Below are 16,040 nucleotides of genomic sequence, written 5' to 3'. Positions count from 1 at the left end.
CTAGTAGCATCTGATTTTAGTCTTCAGCTTGATGCTATTCTGCTTCCAGACACGATTATGGAGTCGGCCTTAGGCAGAACTTGCTTTCTGGATGCATGCATGGATATCTTCATCAACAGTGACATCCCTAGAGAGCACACTAGCAAGGTATGAGAATCTTTCTACAGCCTTGAGACTTGTGCCATCAATGATTCTGTCTTGTGCTTCATAGCATGTGCCTGGTGCTGGCTGAAACATAACCTCAGTCTTGGAGACACTGATTTGGAGATTAAAGTTTTGGTAGCACTCTAGAATTTGTCTGCCTGGATGTCTAGATGTCTTCCTTGTTGTGGGCATCTAGGTACAGTCATCTGCATAAAGAAGCTTTCAGATTATAGCCTCCGTGACTTTGGTGGAGGTACACAGTGTGGAGAGATTGAATACCTTCTCTGAATGGAACCTAATGTTGATGTCTGCAGGCATGTCTCTGGTGGCTTCCTTAAACATTGCAGGTTGACGAGTTGGGGAGTCACAATGCATTCTTGCTTTACACCACTGGTTACGGCAAAGGCATCAGACATCTTGCCACAGGTGCAAACACATTCAACCATGCCATCATACAGTAGGCACAGGATCCTGACAAACTTGTTTAGGCCTTCTAGCATGGAGATCAAGTGCCATAGACCAGGTCGATTCACACAATGAAAAATTTTAGGTAGGTCTATGAACAGCATATTTAGATCCTGATGTTACTCTCTTGCAGTTGTCTTGCTGCAAACACCATAGAGGCTGTCCAACGGTTAGCTCTAAAACCACACTGCAATTCTGGGAGGGCATCACCTACAAGGATGCCTAGTAGATGGTTTACTAGGATACGGTTTACTAGGATACTTGTAAGGATCTTTCCCGTGATTGAAACTTATTCCTTGGTAGTTGCCATGTACATTTCCCTTTTATTACAACCATGTTGTCTTTACCTAATCAGATATGATTAGGCAGAAACAACATGGTTGTAATGAAAGGGAAATAGTGTTTAACAAAAGTATTAGAACTTGTTGAGCATGTAACTAGAAGGGTAGATAAAGCAGAACAACTGGATGTAGTATATTTGTATTTTCAAAAGGTATTTGATAAGGTGCTGCACAAAAGGTTGTTATTCAAAATAAGGGCCCATGGAATTGTGGGTAATATGTTATCATGGATAGAAGATTGGTTAAGGAAACAGAAATTAGACAGTAGGAATAGATGGGTTATTTTCAGGTTGGCAGTCTGCCACTAGTGGGGTGTCCCAAGGATCCATGCTGGGACCTCAGATATTTGCAATGTACATTAATGAATTGAATGAAGGGACCAAATGTAACATTTTCTAGTTTGCTGACGATACAAAACTAAGTGGGAAAATAAGCTGTTGGGAGGACACAAAGTGTCTTCAAAAGGAGACAGACAGGTTAAGTGAGTAGGTAAGAAGTTGACAGATGTAGTATAATGTAGAGAAATGTGAAGTTATTCACTTTAATAGGAAGAAGAGAAAAGAAAAGAAAGGACCCATTGAAATTACTGGACATCTCAAAGTGCTTTACAGCCAATGAAGTACTTTTGAAGTATAATCACTGGTGTAATGTATGAACTGCAGCAGCGGGCACACAGCAAGCTCCCACAAACAGCAGTCTGATAGTGATCAGACAATATCTTTGTGTTGTTTCTCGAGGAATAAATATTGCTGAGGACACTGGGGATAACTCCCCTGGTCTTCTTCAAAATAATGCCATGGGATATTTTATGTCCAACTGTGAAGGCAGACTGTGCCTCAGCTTAATACCTCATCCAAAAGACAATACGTCCATCAGTGTAGCACTACTTCAGCAATGTACCAAAAACCTATTGATTTTTGTGCACAAGTCCTGAAGTCGGATTTGAACCCACAACCTTCTGACTCAGAGGCAAGAGTGCTACCAGCTCAGCCATGGCTGAAAGGTTTCTCAACATTTAAAAAATATTAAATGTTGGTGTTCAGAGACATTTGGGTGTCCTACCTAAAACACAAAGTTAACAAGCAGGTACAGCAGGCAATCAGAAAGGCAAATGGTGTGATTGTCTTTATTGCAAGGGGGTTAGAGTACATCAGTAAGGATGCCTTGCTGGGGGCTAGAACACGGAAGCATAATGTCGGGAAATTTCCCGTCTTGAGATATCCGCTTCAGTAGCCAAAATCAGTCATTGAGCATATTCAAAGCCGAGATGGATAGTTTCTTGGGCTCATGGGGAATTAAGCAATGTGGGGATTGTTGAGGCAAGTGGAGTTGAGATTGAAGATCAGTCATTATCTTATGGTGGAGTCGGCTCATGCAGTCTTTTGGCCTACTTCAATTTCTTACATAAGCTGCCTAACTAATGAGAATAGCTGCACAGATCAGGAATTAAATTAGGGATCTTCTTGTCTATGCTGCTTATATAAGCAATACATTTATCTACTAAGCCATCAGTGTAGTATTGCTGACTTCTTTAAAAAAGGAATTCATATTCATCAAAATGATGTAAGCTGCTCACTCAATGGTAAAACAACTGAATGATAAAGTGTGTAGTCCTGCTAATTTCTCTCTCTATTTCTCATGTAAGCAGTGGACTACATAAATACTAACTCCAGTAGGAAAAGGAGTAAGGCAAATACAAAAGGAATGAGCTAGCTGGACACCTGCATATCTGAAAAAATAACAGAGAATTTGGCTGAGAACAAAGCACTGAGTATGGTCAATCCTATTTTTACTTATTGAACGTACTCACCCTTGAAAATTCTCCAGTGTCTGCAAAATGGTATGTGTAACTGAGACCACAATGTCTGGCTCATATGGCAAATATCAGGAGAAATGCAATCAACTGAATTGTCACATATTTTGAAAGGTTATATGGGGAAGAGATACCTGTATTTCCCAACCCTTTGCCACTATGTCATATCTCTAAAACTGCAGAGGATAAAGTCTCAACCAAATCCATTGTTTGAATGGAACAGGCACTTCAATATTCTTTGTGACCACCGAGCAGATAGCAACATAACTACTGAACTTCTTCTCAAACTGCAGGCTTTCATCATGCATTAACATGTCTCTCAGAGAAAATGGATTCTCAGAATAAATAATTTGGTCATATTTTATTTCCCTTACCCACTTTAGCATGGGCTACATTATACATTGGCAATGTGCCAAATTGTTTCATAATGCTTAAATATATTAAGGAATAATACTCACGGCATTCTTCAAGTCGAGGTACTTTGTATTTCTAGTGACTGGAATTCCTGATAAAAAGGCCAAAATGTCATTATTTGCCTATAGAGGGAAAAAGAAAAATGACATAAGTTGCAGTTTAAATTAGCAGAGAATTCCAACACCAGGCACTCTTTTTCCCCCATTCACCATACCCTCATTTATGCTGTTTTGATGAAGGGTAGAAACTAAATATGACATATCTTTTTCTTTCAGATGCTTACTTGCTTGATGTGTCCATTATTTCTTGTATTTCCAGCCTTCACAATCTTTCTTTCTCTGACCTCTGCCCAACATATTTGCCAGCCATTGAGAGCATGGCTTTTTAATAGGCTCATATGGAAGTGATTAAAAGGATTAAATGGAGTTTAAGATTAAATATACAACAGCCGTTCTGGTTAAGTAACATATATTGGTCACAGCCTTCCACCCAGCCTTTCTCTAGGTACTGATTTGTGGTGGGGGTCTAAATTCACTGGTGCTGAATGATCTCCAGTAACTCACCCAAGTGTCCATTGTTATGAATCAAGTGTGAGAGTGCTGAAGGCTGTTCGGTGATAAAGGACACCCTCACAGCCTCACCCTCTCCTTACTTAATGTCCACATATATGCACTTTCAATTGAATTTCATTCTGGAGCAGAACCTTCAATATCTGAGGGACACAAAATCAACTGTAGTACCCTTACTGCTGCTCCTGTTGGGGCTAACAAACTTAGCACAAATGGAAAATCAAATCAAGGCTTTTTTGATCTGTATTTAACTCAGTTACATGGTGCATTTACCAACAATTCAATTTGCTAATATTAGTACACATGAAAGCATACTACAAATTTTAGAACAGGCACCTAATGCACTTCAGAATTTTAGGAAAAACAAAGATAAGATTAGTTCAGTCTAGAGTATTTTCAATACCAATCTGCAACTGGTAACACAAGAGTCCATTATGACATGAAATTAGCACCTTTGGAATAATGTGTGGAACTTACACTGGCTCTGTATCTTCAACAACTATGTGCAGATCTGGTGCAACAGCTGCACCTATACAAGCCCTGTATTTGACCAATGTGTAAAATAATAGAGAAAGTTCAATTGAACTGCACCAAGGAAAGAATAACTGTATTTATGATCCCAGCTGTACCTTGGGAAGGAATATAGCAAGTTGCTTCCAAAAGGGAGCAGGCAGGGAGTGAAATTGCAAGTTTATTCAGAGTGTTAACAGATTTTCTTGTGGATGCTTTGAAACACTAGTTAAGTTATAAAACAGGGCAACTCAGTGTCTTATTGTGTAGAGAATATGTGATGTTGATAGACTTAGGAATGTGAGTTAGGAAAAGAGAAAACTAAGAACTAAACTTCTTTCAGCCTCCCTTAACTTATATTTCATCAGGTCCAAGGTGGGTGGAGGCAGAGGGCAGCTTGGGGTCTCATTCCAGCACTCTCCACCTCCCTGCAATTTCACCCATAAGTAGATAGAGGTCAACAACATGCAAATGAGGAAAACACAGCCCAGTGGCATGTCAAAGCAAGTCTTTGGCTTCAGAGATAAAAACAAAAAGCTAAAAGCTACTGCGGATGCTGGAAATCCAAAACAAAAACAGAATTACCTGGAAAAACTCAGCAGGTCTGGCAGCATCGGCGGAGAAGAAAACAGTTGACGTTTTGAGTCCTCATGACCCTTCGGCAGAACTGAAGTATAGTTAGGAGAGAGGTGAAATATAAGCTGGTCTAAGGTGGGGGGCGGGGGGAGAGAGAAGTTGAGGGTGGGGTGGTTGTGGGGACAAGCAAGCAGTGATAGGAGCAGATAATCAAAAGATGTCACAGACAAAAGGATCAAAGAGGTGTTGAAGGTGGTGATATTATCTAAGAAAAGTGCTAATTAAGAATGGATGGCAGGATACTCAAGGTACAGCTCTAGTGGGGGTGGGGTGGAAAGACTAACAAAGTATTAGTTGTAGATTTAAAAATAATGGAAATAGGTGGGAAAAGAAGAATCTATATAAATTATTGAAAAAAAAACAAAAGGGAGGGGGAAGAAACGGGGTGGAGATGGGGGGAGGGGGAGTTTAAGATCTAAAGTTGTTGAATTCAATATTCAGCCCGGAAGGCTGTAAAGTGCCTAGTCGGAAGATGAGGTGCTGTTCCTCCAGTTTGCGTTGGGCTTCACTGGAACAATGCAGCAAGCCAAGGACAGACATGTGGGCAAGAGAAGAGGGTGGAGTGTTAAAATGGCAAGCGACAGGGAGGTTTGGGTCTTTCTTGCGGACAGACTGCAGGTGTTCTGCAAAGCGGTCGCCCAGTTTGCGTTTGGTCTCTCCAATGTAGAGGAGACCGCATTGGGAGCAACGAATGCAGTAGAATAAGTTAGGGGAAATGCAAGTGAAATGCTGCTTCACTTGAAAGGAGTGTTTGGGCCCTTGGACGGTGAGGAGAGAGGAAGTGAAGGGGCAGGTGTTGCATCTTCTGCGTGGGCATGGGGAGGTGGCATAGGTGGGGGCTGAGGAGTAGGGGGTGATGGAGGAGTGGACCAGGGTGTCCCGGAGGGAATGATCCCTACGGAATGCCGCCGGGGGGGTGAAGGGAAGATGTGTTTGGTGGTGGCATCATGCTGGAGTTGGCGGAAATGGCGGAGGATGATCCTTTGAATGCAGAGGCTGGTGGGGTGATAAGTGAGGACAAGGGGGACCCTATCATGTTTCTGGGAGGGAGGAGAAGGCGTGAGGGCGGATGCGCGAGATATGGGCCGGACACGGTTGAGGGCCCTGTCAACGACCGTGGGTGGAAAACCTCGGTTAAGGAAGAAGGAGGACATGTCAAAGGAGCTGTTTTTGAAGGTAGCGTCATCAGAACAGATGCGACGGAGGCGAAGGAACTGAGAGAATGGGATGGAGTCCTTACAGGAAGCGGGGTGTGAGGAGCTGTAGTCGAGGTAGCTGTGGGAGTCGGTAGGCTTGTAATGGATATTGATGGACAGTCTATCATCAGAAATTGAGACAGAGAGGTCAAGGAAGGGAAGAGAAGTGTCAGAGATGGACCATGTGAAAATGATGGAGGGGTGGAGATTGGAAGCAAAATTAATAAATTTTTCCAGGTCCCGACGAGAGCATGAAGCAGCACCGAAGTAATCATCGATGTACTGGAGAAAGAGTTGTGGGAGGGGGCTGGAGTAGGACTGGAACAAGGAATGCTCCACATACCTCATAAAGAGACAGGCATAGCTGAGGCCCAAGCGGGTACCCATAGCCACACCTTTTATCTGGAGGAAGTGAGAGGAGTTAAAGGAGAAATTGTTCAGTGTGAGAACAAGTTCAGCCAGATGGAGGAGAGTAGTGGTGGATGGGGATTGTTCAGGCCTCTGTTCAAGGAAGAAGCTAAGGGCCCTCAGATCATCCTGGTGGGGGATGGAGGTGTTGAGGGATTGGACATCCATGGTGAAGAGGAAGCGGTTGGGGCCAGGGAACTGGAAATTGTTGATGTGACGTAAGGTGTCAGAGGAATCACGGATGTAGGTGGGAAGGGACTGGACAAGGGAGAGAGAAGGGAGTCAAGATAACGAGAAATGAGTTCCGTGGGGCAGGAACAGGCTGACTCAATCGGTCTGCCAGGACAGTTCTGTTTGTGGATTTTGGGTAGGAGGTAGGAGCGGGCCGTCCGAGGTTGGGCGACCATCAGGTTGGAAGCTGTGGGAGGAAGATCTCCAGAGGAGATGAGGTCGGTGACAGTCCTGGAAACAATGGCTTGATGTTCAGTGGTGGGGTCATGGTCCAGGGAGAGGTAGGAGGAAGTGTCTGCGAGTTGACGCTCAGCCTCCGCGAGGTAGAGGTCAGTGCGCCAGACAACAACAGCACCACCCTTGTCAGCGGGTTTGATGACAATGTTGGGGTTGGACCTGAGAGAACGGAGTGCAGTAAGTACAGAGAGAGACAGATTAGAATGGGTGAGAGGAGCAGAGAAATTGAGACGGCTCAATTTCTCTGCTCCTCTCACCCATTCTAATCTGTCTCTCTCTGAACTTACTGCACTCCGTTCTCTCAGGTCCAACCCCAAAATTGTCATCAAACCCGCTGACAAAGGTGGTGCTGTTGTTGTCTGGCGCACTGACCTCTACCTCGCGGAGGCTGAGCGTCAACTCGCAGACACTTCCTCCTACCTCTCCCTGGACCATGACCCCACCACTGAACATCAAGCCATTGTTTCCAGGACTGTCACCGACCTCATCTCCTCTGGAGATCTTCCTCCCACAGCTTCCAACCTGATGGTCGCCCAACCTCGGATGGCCAGCTTCTACCTCCTACCCAAAATCCACAAACAGAACTGTCGTGGCAGACCGATCGTGTCAGCCTGTTCCTGCCCCACGGAACTCATTTCTCGTTATCTTGACCCCCTTCTCTCTCCCCTTGTCTAGTCCCTTCCCACCTACATCCGTGATTCCTCTGACACCTTACGTCACATCAACAATTTCCAGTTCCCTGGCCCCAACCGCTTCCTCTTCACCATGGATGTCCAATCCCTCTACACCTCCACCCCCCACCAGGATGGTCTGAGGGCCCTTAGCTTCTTCCTTGAACAGAGGCCCGAACAATCCCCATCCACCACTACTCTCCTCCATCTGGCTGAACTTGTTCTCACACTGAACAATTTCTCCTGTAACTCCTCTCACTTCCTCCAAATAAAAGGTGTGGCTATGTGTACCCGCATGGGCCCCAGCTATGCCTGTCTCTTTATGGGGTATGTGGAACATTCCTTGTTCCAGTCCTACTCCGGCCCCCTCCCACAACTCTTTCTCCGCTACATCGATGATTACTTCGGTGCTGCTTCATGCTCTCGTCGGGACCTGGAAAAATTTATTAATTTTGCTTCCAATCTCCACCCCTCCATCATTTTCACATGGTCCATCTCTGACACTTCTCTTCCCTTCCTTGACCTCTCTGTCTCAATTTCTGATGATAGACTGTCCACCAATATCCATTACAAGCCTACCGACTCCCACAGCTACCTCCACTACAGCTCCTCACACCCCGCTTCCTGTAAGGACTCCATCCCATTCTCTCAGCTCCTTCGCCTCCGTCGCATCTGTTCTGATGACGCTACCTTCAAAAACAGCTCCTCTGACATGTCCTCCTTCTTCCTTAACCGAGGTTTTCCACCCACGGTCGCTGACAGGGCCCTCAACCGTGTCCGGCCCATATCCCGCGCATCCGCCCTCACGCCTTCTCCTCCCTCCCAGAAACATGATAGGGTCCCCCTTGTCCTCACTTATCACCCCACCAGCCTCTGCATTCAAAGGATCATCCTCCGCCATTTCCGCCAACTCCAGCATGATGCCACCACCAAACACATCTTCCCTTCACCCCACCGGCGGCATTCCGTAGGGATCATTCCCTCCGGGACACCCTGGTCCACTCCTCCATCACCCCCTACTCCTCAGCCCCCACCTATGCCACCTCCCCATGCCCACGCAGAAGATGCAACACCTGCCCCTTCACTTCCTCTCTCCTCACCGTCCAAGGGCCCAAACACTCCTTTCAAGTGAAGCAGCATTTCACTTGCATTCCCCCTAACTTAGTCTACTGCATTCATTGCTCCCAATGCGGTCTCATCTACATTGGAGAGACCAAACGCAAACTGGGCGACCGCTTTGCAGAACACCTGCGGTCTGTCCACAAGAAAGACCCAAACCTCCCTGTCGCTTGCCATTTTAACACTCCACCCTCTTCTCTTGCCCACATGTCTGTCCTTGGCTTGCTGCATTGTTCCAGTGAAGCCCAACGCAAACTGGAGGAACAGCACCTCATCTTCCGACTAGGCACTTTACAGCCTTCCGGGCTGAATATTGAATTCAACAACTTTAGATCTTAAACTCCCCCTCCCCCCATCCCCACCCCGTTTCTTCCCCCTCCCTTTTGTTTCTTTTTCAATAATTTATACAGATTCTTCTTTTCCCACCTATTTCCATTATTTTTAAATCTACAACTAATACTTTGTTAGTCTTTCCACCCCACCCCCACTAGAGCTGTACCTTGAGTATCCTGCCATCCATTCTTAATTAGCACTTTTCTTAGATAATATCACCACCTTCAACACCTCTTTGATCCTTTTGTCTGTGACATCTTTTGATTATCTGCTCCTATCACTGCTTGCTTATCCCCACAATCACCCCACCCTCAACTTCTCTCTCCCCCCGCCCCCCACCTTAGACCAGCTTATATTTCACCTCTCTCCTAACTATACTCAGTTCTGCCGAAGGGTCGTGAGGACTCGAAACGTCAACTGATTTCTTCTCCACCGATGCTGCCAGACCTGCTGAGTTTTTCCAGGTAATTCTGTTTTTGTCTTCAGATTGGCCTGACACCCCAGCACAGGTCAGGGAGTACATTTTCAGATCCTAGTGCTGGAAAAAAAGGCCAGGATCGAAAACCATCTCTGAGCAGACAGAAGCCTGAAAAGTGTTGTATCCCAATCAACGGGAGGACAGAAAACCTTGGTCAAGTGTTTTGTGAACACTGCCCATTGCCTACCCCTCACACAGAGCCCATACTGCCTACCCTAAAACACACATAACCCATTGCCTACTCCAAAAACACACAGAACCCACTGCCTACCCCAAAAATCACAGAATCCATTTCCTACCTCATCCAAGACAGCAAATCGCTTGGCTCTCTGTCTCTGACGCAATAATACAAGGCCAGCTATGATGTCAGAGGGCACAATGTCCAAGTCTCGGAAGAACTCGGCAAAAAGAAAAGCAACTTCAGAATAGGCATCCTGTGAAAAAGAAACAAAGCTGATAATAGAAAAATAAAAATCCTAAATCAGTTAGGTTATGTTAAAGAAGCACTGCATTCACGTAAAAATGCGTAGATGCCTTATTTAATTTGGGGAAGGAGAAACTTTACACCTAGTGTAAGCCATTTTTATCACAATGACATCACTCTAATGGGATGCAATCATGTCTCTAGACAAAATGTAGTATAATGCATTTATGAATGAAAGGAAAGAAACAAATTTCCTGACCATTTTTTCACAGAAGTGCTGCAAAAGGAGGACGCCATCCAGTCAGTTCTAATCGGTCCTCAAGGGAGGAAACCACTTCTGAATGTCCTCGGATAGAAGAACTTGCTTTTAGCTTTCTAATGTGAAAATGACTCATTTCACTGAATGGATTTTTTCCGAAATGTATCCAATGTTCTTCCTTCCAAGTCTCCTCCTTTCCCTGCATTCATTCCAGCCCGAATAAGAGTGCCAACATGACATTGTGAAACCACTCCACATTCCATCCTGGTCATATTGATGACTGAACCAAGGTACATTGGTGTTTTAATATCGTGCAAGATCCTGGCCAAGCTGTTGAATGTAGTTCAAATGAAAAATCGTTGACACTCAAGTAAAGAATAAGTGTCTGGAAGACTCATTTTTAGTGGGTCTTTAGAGCCACTTATCTTAGCAATTATTGATAGTTTTACATTTGGTTTTTAACCAGCTGCATGAGACCAGCATATCAGGAACCAAGTGGCAGAAGTACACCAGCAATTTAGAGAAGGCTTGAAAAACTTTTGATTTTGGGATTGCAAATTTCATTGGTCTATATACTGATAATTCATGGCAGCTCTCTTGCATGAGGGTCAATAGCTCTAATGGAGGACTCTCATTGCTATCATGGATGTCAGAATAGCCTCACCTTTATGTGAAGTGCATTTGTGTGTGTGTATATATATATATGTACATATATAAAATACATATAGTATATTATAGAGAATGCATATGCTATATATTATATAGAAATATATATTACATGCGCACAAGCACAATAACGAGGCCTAAGTTTATATCACATCCAGAAGACAGCATCCCTGATGGTGCAGCACTCTTTCAGTATTTCTGGACTGTCAGCCTAGATTATGTTCTCAGGTCTCTTGAATAAGGCTTGAAACTAAAACTTTGAGTCAGATGCAAGAACGCTATCACTGAGTTAAGGTTGATACCTGATAGTGTTGCTTTGTTTTCTAGCAAGAGTAAGCAGTACAAATCTCACAGCCAATGAGCTGCAAGAATAACAGAGAAAAACAGAAATGGTAAGACGAAAGAAAGTGATAAAGAAATAATTGTGGCAAATAAGGTACAAGAAATAAGAGGATTTAATAATATTGATTGTTTGGTTCAACCAGCTCATATGACAGGTGCAACTTTTCATTTTTAAGTTTACTTGTGGTTTTCATTGTGAGGTACGTGTCTTGCATCACAGTGTTGGCTATTTTGGCACATCAGTACCAAACCACTTGAAAAACATGTCAGGTGTTGCACTGGTGGAAAATATGAAAATGGGTTATTGTTTATAGAAAGGCCTGAGATAATGAGTGAATTCTCACTCTTTGTGGAGGCACTTTAACAGGATGAGACACAGCCTGGAAAGTCTGAAAATTCAAGTTCTGACATCTGTGTGGAGGTGCTTGCATCTTACCAGCTGTAAACAGAATGGATACTGTAGGTATAATCGACGTACTCATGTTTTGAAAGATGTGGCATAATCTCACTAATTGTGATTGCACTGTGATGTGGCTAATAGTCTGTTGGTGTGGTCTGCAATTTGAAGATCTGGTAACAGGTGTTTTTATCTTTTTTTTATTCTTTAATGGGACGTGGGTGTCACTGGCTAGGCAAGCATTTATTGCCCATCCCCAATTGCCCTTGAGAAGATGGTGGTGAGCTGTCTTCTTGAACTGCTGCAGTCCATGTGGTGTAGGTACACCCACAAGGATATATTTCCAAGTCAGGATCATGTGTGGCTTGGAGGGGAACTTGCAGGTGTTTCCATGTGCCTGCTGCCCTTGTCTTTCTAGGTGGCAGGGGTTTGGACAGTGCTGTCAGAGAAGCCTTGGCGAGTTTCTCACATTAACCCTGTAATATTTGAGCGGTTTCACATTTAATAGGAGGCTAGGGTTTTTTTACAAAGCTCCAATACTGTCACATACACACACATATTACATACAAACTCCTTTAAATATTCTTTATAGTTTCATTTACATTTTTCTAATTGTCACAAGTGATGCTGCCAGAAACCATGTTAATCATCACCTCTCCAGCAGTCTGCATCTAATTGGCTCTCTACTGTTTCCATGACAAGCACACAGTGACAGCTTCATTTTATTATATTCACAACAAATGCTATTTTTGGATTTTAATTGTAGGAGTGGAAATAATTTGGAAAAGCACACCTGTTCCTGGGACAACTAACCAGAAAACAATCAATTTATCCTAATTAAATTTTACCTGTCTCAGTTGAAGTTCTGTACAATTTTATAACACGGAAAAAAATTGCTCACACATTCCACAACACAGCATGAAGGTTACATAATTTAGCTCCTATTTTGCCATGTACAATATGGTGTGAATAATGTGACTTTCATCTATTTGGCTTGCTGAAAGGCATCAAAACATCCAGACTTATTTTCCAATTTTCTTTTCCTCATCTCTTTACCTGAAGGTCAATTGTTGCATGACAGATTGTTGTTACTGTTCTTATATTAAAGCATTCTTCAAATATATCAGGAGTAAACAATGGTTGCAGAAAGGGTTGGCACACTAAAATTTGACAGTGGGGAAGTGATGTCTGAAGATGGAGGCAGAAACAAAATATTGTGGAAGCTGGAAATCTAGAGAAAAACAGAAAACACCAGAAGCACTCATATATGGCAGCACTCCTATTCTTCATCCTATTAGAAATGTTGTTACCTTTTGTTATTTTCCTGCCTCACCTTTCTCTGGCTCTGTAATTGCTTCAAGGTTGTTCGTTTCTAACATCTTTCAGATCTGATGAAAGGTCAGCGACCTGAAATGTTAACTCTTTCTCTCCCCGCAGACACTTCCTAACTTCCTGAGTGCTTCCAGCACTTATTGTTTTTATTCCTGAAGGCAGTGAAATTGCTGAAATACATACTGGTTATTTTTCAGTAGTACTCACAAAAGATAATGGGAGAGAAATGCAACAATTGAGGCTACAGTTCAAAGGAAACATAGGCTGAAAATGTTTGAAAATAAAAAGAAGGCAAATGGGGCAGGTTATTGAACTTTAAGGTATGGTTCTGATCATTTTCACTCACAAGTTCTGAAAGAATTGGCTTGAACGATTGAGGCTTTTCTTGCAGATATTTTTCAGAATCTACTAAACATGGGCCAAATCCCAGAGGACTGGAAAAGAAAATGTGACTCCCATCTTCAAACACTAGGGTGAGGAAATAATCGGTCTGTAAGCCTTATATTCACGGTTGGGAAAAAGAAATATTATGATGGATAATATAAAGGAGCATCTTGAGAGGCTTGAGTTAAACTGAGGCAGCATAGCTTTAGGTGTTGGAAGTCATGCCTTGCTGATGTGTGAATATTAAAAGAGGTGGATGCACCAGTATGTAAGACTGGGGATATATTTGATTTTTAAAAAACTCTTCCATGGGATGTGGGCATCGCTGACTAGGCCAACATTTATTGTCCATCCCTAATTGCCTTGAGGTGGTGGTGGTGGGCCACCTTCTTGAACCGCTGCAGTCCACGTGGTGCAAGTAAATCCACAGTGCTGTTACAAAGGGAGCTCCAGGATTTTGATCCAGCAACAGGAGCGACGATGTAGTTCCAAGTCAGGATGGTGTGTGGCTTGGAAGGGAACTTGCAGGTGGTGGTATTCCCATGCATCTTCTGCCCTTGCCCTTCTAGGTGGTAGAAGTCCTGGGTTTGGAAGATGCTGTCGAATGAGCCTGCAATGTATTTGTAGATGGGACACATTACTGCTACAGTGTGTTGGTGGTAGAGGGAGTGAATGTTTGTGGAAGTGGTGCCAATCAAGTGGGCTGCTTTGTCCTGGATGGTGTCCAGCTTCTTGAGTGTTGTTGGAGCTGCATTCATCAAGGCAAGCGGAGAGTATTCCATGACACTCCTAACTTGAGCCATGTAGATGGTGGACAGGCTGTGGGGAGTCAGGAGGGGAGTCAGGAGGTGAGTTACTCGCTGCAGAATTCCCAGCCTCTGACCTGACCTTATAGCCACAGTATTTATATGGCTGGCCCAGTTCAGATTCTGGTCAATGGTAACCCCCAGGATGTTGATAGTGGGGGATTCAGCAATGGTAATTCCATTGAATATCAAGGGGCAACAGTTAGGTTCTCTCTTGTTGGACATGGTCATTGCCTAGCGCTTGTGTGGCACGATTGTTACTTGCCACTTATCAACCCAAGTCTGAATGTTGTCCACGTCTTGCTGCATTTGGACACAGACTGCTTCAGTATCTGAGGAGCAGCAAATGGTGCCGAAAACTGTGCAGTCATCAGCGAACATCCCTATTTCTGACTTTATGATAGAGGAAAGGTCATTGATGAAGCAGCTGAAGATTTGGGCCTAGGACACTACCCTGAGGAACTCCTGCAGCAATGTCCGAGCACTGAAATGATTGGCCTCCAATACCTACAACAATCTCTTTGTGCTTGGCATGTCTTCAACCAGTGGAGAGCTCCCCCCACTACTGATTTCATTGACTCTAGTTTTGCAAGGCTCCTTCATGCCATATTCGGTCAAATGCTGCCTTGATGTCATGGGCAGTCACTTTCACCTCATCAGCTACGGACAAACTGATGGGCTTCTGTGAGCTGCTTAGAACATTTGTTGGCAAACTGTGGGCAGCTGTCTAAAATGACTGGGTCTGGAATGCCGTGCATGGCAGAAGTTATTTTAGTAGCATAATGACAGCTTCTGAGGTGGGACCATGCAGATGCTTAACCTCAATCCATCTGGAGTAATAGTCAATAATCTGAGGAATATCTTCCCTTTGAATGCAAAAGGATCCATTCCAAGATGCTCCTACAGTCTGGACAGAAATGAGGATACCATCAGTGGTTCTCTTTACTCTTGATGATGGATTGCACGGGTGATGTAGTTTGAAATCATCTCTTCTCATAATTTTGAGATCCCTAGCCACCAAACGGAATGTAGTGCTCTGGCACAACGCTTTCTAATACCCAGGTGTATTCGCTGAAGGGTCTCGAGTCAGAGGACTCTAGGTATTACCAACTTCTCATTACAAATCAGCAAGTCATCCATAACACTGAGATGTCTTTATTTCTCAAAGTCTTGCCTCAGGATGAGATTATTTGGAACATAATCTGGCCATCCTTTGACACAGTGCTCCCAAATTTGAGCTGATTCTTCATTTGCTTTTTGTGCCTTCCAAATTTCATTTAGCCTCTGTTGTTGTTGTTGGAAATTTGCGGTCAATGAAGTATAGAACTCCAAAGCTTCGACAAAATTGACGTCCTCTTGTTCAGGCTTTTCAACAGGAATGTATGACAATGTGTCCACTGTAGCTTGTTTTCTTCCTTGGACAGAGTCGTTTGCAGCATCTGGTCTCAATGTGATGTGATGAGCTGTTTTCAGTTTCCCCAGAAAGTTTGAAAATTCTGTCCTGAATTCTTTCTGCTTGTCTTGGCTTCTCTGATTTATCTTCCTTTATACTGAAGTGTAGCAGTCAACTGCCCTTTGACCTTCAGTTGAATGCTTCCTGGACTGTGGAGTTGTATGGTTGATGGCTGGAGGAAGTCTTGCTTTATCCAGTAATCTGTGGTCTGAAAGAATGAAACTCTTGCTCCAGTATCTAATTTGAAGTTTGTTTTATGCCTGTTGACTATAATGTCTGTGCTCCAATAGTTCCCATTAGATCTCTAATTTCTCCCAAGAATGGCACTTCATGGTCTTCCGCATCTTCAATTTCTTGAATGTTACTTGCTTTAATTGGTTTCTCTTTAAATTTCTGAGTTGGGAGTATTTTG

The 16,040-nt window shown here is 43.7% G+C and overlaps 1 protein-coding gene across 9 annotated transcripts in view; it reads right to left on the bottom strand.

Annotated features, from left to right (window-relative positions):
• dagla (diacylglycerol lipase, alpha) overlaps positions 1 to 16,040 on the bottom strand; it is a 485,173-nt gene that overhangs the window by 118,911 nt on the left and 350,222 nt on the right. For all 9 annotated transcript variants that reach the window (XM_078549077.1, XM_078549076.1, XM_078549078.1 and 6 more), the window contains 2 exons: positions 9,865 to 9,999; positions 3,222 to 3,299 (listed from right to left, as the gene is read on the bottom strand). In XM_078549077.1, the coding sequence (XP_078405203.1) occupies positions 3,222 to 3,299; positions 9,865 to 9,999 (213 nt within the window). The remainder of the gene's footprint in view (positions 1 to 3,221; positions 3,300 to 9,864; positions 10,000 to 16,040) is intronic.

Source organism: Cetorhinus maximus, chromosome 9 (assembly GCF_964194155.1).
Source record: "Cetorhinus maximus chromosome 9, sCetMax3.hap1.1, whole genome shotgun sequence".
NCBI classification, from domain to species: domain Eukaryota; kingdom Metazoa; phylum Chordata; class Chondrichthyes; order Lamniformes; family Cetorhinidae; genus Cetorhinus; species Cetorhinus maximus.
This window is presented reverse-complemented; position numbering and strand designations above follow the sequence as displayed.